The 5766-nt window shown below is 41.9% G+C and overlaps 1 protein-coding gene across 1 annotated transcript in view; it reads right to left on the reverse strand.

Moving 5' to 3' along the window:
- Positions 1-153: 153 nt before the first annotated feature.
- Positions 154-5766, reverse strand: part of LOC104402708 (follicle-stimulating hormone receptor-like) — a gene marked incomplete at its 3' end in the record, with an annotated part of 68108 nt that continues 62495 nt past the window's right edge. The window contains exons 5-8 of the mRNA XM_010010657.1: positions 4042-4049; positions 3267-3344; positions 345-413; positions 154-228 (exon numbers count right to left, since the gene is read on the reverse strand). Of these exons, the coding sequence (XP_010008959.1) occupies positions 154-228; positions 345-413; positions 3267-3344; positions 4042-4049 (230 nt within the window). The remainder of the gene's footprint in view (positions 229-344; positions 414-3266; positions 3345-4041; positions 4050-5766) is intronic.

The following is a 5766-nucleotide window of genomic DNA, read 5'->3' on the forward strand; positions in this document are numbered from 1 at the left end:
TATTCTATGATTCTATGATTCTATTCTATATACCTCCACTTTTGAACTTCAAGGTTTATGAGATGTTGAGATCCAGACTGGCATTCATATGTTCTTCTCTATTCCTTTCTAGGGAGTTAATAATGAGAAAAATAATATCTGAATATTACTTACAAAACAATAGGCCCACTGGCTCCTTGGAAGACCTCATTTGGTAACCTTTCAAGGTTGTGATTATCACTTAGATTTCTGAAAAAACACAACAATATTCATGCTAAAACAATCTGAGATTAACAAAATCCCTTGTAGCAGTTACTAGCTTCTAATGATTGCTTTTCAGAATAGTAAACAACAGAAATAGTTACAGCTCATCCAGGTAGGTTCCATTAAACGCATAATCCTCTATTTCCCGAATCCCATTTTTATTCAGCCATCTGTAATAGAGAGAAAATTCTTATTCATGGTTCGTAACTAAAATGTATAATTCACATCCACGAAAGGGATCTCAAACCAATAAAATTATTAAATGGATATTCAGAGGTGACAAGTCTATGAATTCTAGCAACTGTCTGAAGGGGGCCTATAAGGATGTTGGGGAGGGACTCTTCATTAGGGACTGTAGTGGTAGCACAGGGGGTGATGGGTTCAAACTTAAACAGGGAAACTTTAGGTTAGATATAAGGAAGAAGTTCTTTACAGTGAGGGTGGTGAAGCCCTGGAATGGGTTGCCCAAGGAAGTTGTGAATGCTCCAACCCTGGCGGTGTTCAAGGTGTTGAACACCAAAGTGTCCAGGTTGGACAGAGCCTTGGGCGACATGGTTTAGTGTGTGGTGTCCCTGCCCATGGCAGGGGGGTTTGGAACTAGATGATCTTAAGGTCCTTTCCAACCCAAACCATTGTATGATTCTATGATTCTAAGTAATTCCCAGGAGGTGGAGGAAGGCTTTGGAAAGTAGGCATGAGTAGGGCAGATAGATAGGTGCTACTATCAGAGATGACAGCTGGAGCAAGGGCAGAGCTGAAGAAGATGCTGGTACTGGAAGCAGCAGTGGAATCAGTGTGGCTGTTCCAGCTTAATCCCATGATGGGTGAGACCTGGATCTTTCCTGCTAGAGCTGCTGGTGCCACTTAGTTTTACTCTTTTCAAGATGCTTGAAAAGGCCACAGCTTCACCTCTGCCAGGGACAAAGGGGGGTGGGGGTGGTGCCAAACCTCCCAGGAAGTGACTGATTCCTCCTACATCTGCTGCCTTTGGAAATTACACTCCCTGTCTGCTTTGCTGCCCCAGTCCCACCTCCAAAGGCTTCCTCCCCCAAGAGGAGAGACAGGTATGAACCTGGGAATCGAAGCTCCTGGGGCTTTCTGCGAAGTTGTTACTGAAGTGCATTAACTAATTAAGGTTTAATGTCCTTCTCTCTCTTCCCTTCACGGTCCTAAAAATTTACATTTGGGTCAGTTATATTTATCATCTTTATGATGCAATCTTTCATCTCGCTTTAAATGTCACTTTGCAACTCACACCCTCTCCAACAAGGCAGTGACAGGTCTGACTGATGGCAAAAATGGCGTGATTTAATTAAACTGTCAGCAAACCTGGACATTTTGTTTTTAATTCACACTGAAAGCTGGGAATGTGAGTGACCCACTTAGATAAGGTCTGAAGTGGTGAGCTAAGGTCAGCATGAAAATCAGTTATGGGTCTGGCTGAAAGGATTACCCTTTTGACCATGACAGGCAGATGTACATAGCTCTGTGTCTATAATATCTGTCAGGTCAGATGAGGAGAACTGTCACCATCCCCTTCACTTGCAAGCACTATTAGACAGGAGTTAAGCAGGCACAGAGGAGAGACATGTCCCTGCTTATAGCATTTAAAACATTTATTATATTACATTGATCTTGTCCATTTATAACTGCCAGGCTGATATATATGCTTTTAATCACAGATTAACATTTACTGCATTCTTTCACTGAACATGATGCTAATGAAATGAGATACTAAGGTTGTAAAACTAGTCACTGTTGCCATGCAGTGTGGACTATACGCTCAGATCGCCTGGCTAATTGCATTCAAATAGTAAAAAGAGTAAAAAAGATTTTACCTAAATCCCAAGACCTCATTTTACTACATACAGACAATTTTCTGTTGACACAAATTCTCCCCTCATCTACCCTCCAGCCTTACCAACTCCACTGACTCTTACTTTAGCAACAAGGGACAATGAAGGCAGAGATGCAGAGCTTGGACAAGAAAAGCCTCATCAGGGACTGTCAAAGCACACAGGCAGGGCCTCTGTCCAAAGGGAGAACTACAGCAGAGTCAGCACATAAGGTGACCAGGCGATGGTGGCCAGGTCTCCTTGCACACATTGATGGGGCTGTTGCAGGAGGCAGAGCAAAGCAACCACAGCATCTCTGGGCAACCTGTGCCAGTGTCTCACCACCCTCACAGGGAAGAATTTCTTCCTTACACCTAACCTAAATCTCCCCTGTTTGAACTCATTACCCCTTGTCCTGTCATGACACTCCCTGATGGTATTGATGGTCTGACCTTGCTCCCATAAAGATCAATGTGAGACCATTCAGTCAATCAGATCTTGCTCGTTTACGTCAGGATGTGAAGCAAACTGCACACGCACACACACACACACACACAGAGTGGGAAAGTTTTCCAGTCTGGTCACTGGTTAGGTGAAATGAAGGCAGCTTGTTAGCAAGCAAACTGGAGGTTTTGATATACCAACAGAAGCAATCAAAGAAGTCAGTTTATTAAAATACATGACTGTTCAAGTCAAATGTAGTCATCTAACCATGCAGCGTGAAACTGCGTCATGAACTGGCCTGTATCAATGCATTAATATTGTGTACAAATATACAGCATTTCTGCAACATCTACATATATTTTGCCTGAGTAATAAATGCCTTTGAATGATGTGTCTGAGTGTAAATATTTATGAGTCATGCCATCCTTTTGAACACAATTTGTATCACATGGAACTGTTGTTGTAGGTGGAATATGTTTAACCTTGGCATCAGTAATTGCTAAATATGCTGTATGCTGTGCTTCTAAAATAAAGGGTAGGATTAGAATACAACAAAAACCCAGAAAGGCATTAATTTTTCATGGCAGGATAACAGAATACATGGATTTCAGGGATAGGGAAGAAGCCTAAACCCTTGAATTTGGAAGCGTATGAAACAGTGCCTATCCCCTGATTTTCTTCACCTTATTCTGGAAAAGAAATGAGCTAACAAGAAGAATGATGAATTTTCTAAGTCTTACTCACAGAATCACATTTTCAGAACTCAGGCCCATGAATGAATTCCTTTCAATTGTACGTATATTGATATTGTCTTGAATATCTCTGAAAAATAAAGTACAATAGAAACTATTGTATTGTGTATACAATAATATATATTTTTGTACCTCTGTGAGCCTTTCAATACTGCACACTATTTCCAACACAATCTGAGGAAGTATTATAGACAAAGGGTAAGAAGTTAAGTTTCTAAGACATTTTGTCTGCAGAGCACAAATGATGAGTTGTCCTGATAAAAAGGGCTGGAGCAAAACATTTCCAGCACCCCCATACTTTCCTCCCAAATAGGCTGAAGTCACTAAAATGCATAAAAGCTTTGGTCTCATAACCCTGAGGCAGATGAGATAGTTCCTTCAGGAAACAAACTACCCAGAAAATGCAAGCTGAGGGGCTGTGAGGCCACCCCTTCTCGCAGCCTCCCAACCAGAAGAGGGAAAAGTCATTAGCCTTTTTGGCCTGACCTACCAGCCCATGACTCATATCCCCCTACCACCCCCCCATGCTGACAGGGTTGCTTATAAGCTTTGCATGTGCTTAAGAAGCAGGACCCCTGTCAATGCAATTTGTTGACCTGACAAGTAGGCATGTCGGTCTTTCAGCAGTTTTGACTGATATACATATACATTCTGGTGCTTGCTCAAAATAGACCTCAAAGAAGTTAAATAGGATTAGTCATAATTTAGACTGGGATCTGGCTGTTTTCATGCTGTTTCTGTTGGAAAGCACAGTACGAAATAATTACCTGAAAGTCTGGAATTAAGTGCAGCTCCAAAATTATCTCACGCTGACAGTTGAATACGGCCACAACTGTACATTAGGTGACACTTACACAGAGGCCTCATTCTGCAAACTGAGGTCAGCAGAGGTAGGAGTAGGGAGAGAGTGTGGCTTCCATGCAATGAAGCGTATCCCTTTGCTAAAGATCTGCACCAGTCCTTTATAAACATCTTTGGGACTTACTTAAAATACTGGCACAACTGAAGTCAATGGGAATTTTCTTATTGACTTCAGTGGGGCCAGAGTCTAGTCTGGGACTCAAGCAGTATCAAGTCCTACTTATTCTTAGAGTCACAGAATAGTTTGGGTTGGAAGGGACATGACCTTAAAGCTCATCCAGTTCCAGCCCCCTGCCATGGGCAGGGGCACCTTCCACTAGAGCAGGTTGCTCCAAGCCCCTGTGTCCGACCCCTGTGTCCAACCTGGCCTTGAACACTGCCAGGGATGGGGCAGCCACAGCTTCTCTGGGAACCCTGTGCCAGCACCTCAGCACCCTCTAAACATCCCCTCTGTCAGTTTAAAACCTTTTCCCCTTCTTACAACAAAGTGAGGTGTTTCACCTGAAAAAAAAACCCCAAACCTTTTGCTCAGCAGGGCGCAATAATTCAAGTCTAGTTAACACTGATAATAAACATATATAAGTATATACATTCCTAGGAGGAATCTGTTGCATTTGCTTGATGGTTTTGGGGAGCCCTGAAGTGTAGTTCTCGGAATTACGTGTCAAGTATATTACATAAATATATTTTTTTATTATATATGTGTATACCATATACTCAGGCACCCCCTCTATGTTTTCAATGCATTTTTATTTATATGAATGGCCATTACTAAGGCAATTGCAGGATTAATGTTTCTGCAGCTTGAAATCTTCTAGTCACAGATTTGAACATGCAGAACTTTGCCTGTGCGTTAACAGTGTGTCTTGGCCAAAGGAAGAGAAGAAATAGTTGCTTATTTCCTTTGTGTTCTGCCTGTAATCGTACTAAGAACTGATTAAAAAACTTGAGGTATTTTTCAGCAAAAACATATCAAGTTTTTTGGATCGTATTTTTTACCCAACCCCCCTGCTGCTTTTACAGAAAAAAAGCACTTCACACAGAACTTTACACAAGGATTTTTTGCCCTTCTGCCACTGGACTTTCCATAGGAAAAATATTTCATTCTCTGGACAGATTTACTGCCAGTGGAAAAAAAAAGAGCATGGTAGAGATATTCCTCTGTGTTTCTTATTGTTTTTCACTCTGTGATGTGAGCACCTCTCCACAGGACACAGCTCTGAGATCAACCCTTCCCATGCAAGCCAGATCGCCAGGTGGCAACACATTTCCACTGCCACCAGCCTGGTTTGGATTTCAACTGGTGAAAGAGGAGTAAAAGGCTGTTCTCCGTCCTCTTGGCCACCCAGACACACACTCATAGCGTAGTTAAAGGAAGAGTGGTCTGTAAAGTGCAAGTTGTAATGCTTTGTAGCAGGGAGACCCAGAGAGAACTGAGACCTTTCAGGCCACTCATCATCAGTCCTAGAAAATTACAATCCAAAATGCTACCATGAAGCTAATAAGCAAACACAAGGGGAATCACATCTTGAAAGAGGAATCATATCTTAAAAGGTTTTGTTGGAGCAGAAGACCATTCGAAGGGAGCTTTTAAAAGTGAAAAGCAGACATTAAAACTTACAGTAAAACTT

This window comes from Nestor notabilis, unplaced genomic scaffold (assembly GCF_000696875.1).
Source record: "Nestor notabilis isolate BGI_N333 unplaced genomic scaffold, ASM69687v1 scaffold1133, whole genome shotgun sequence".
Classification (NCBI taxonomy): Eukaryota; Metazoa; Chordata; class Aves; order Psittaciformes; family Psittacidae; genus Nestor; species Nestor notabilis.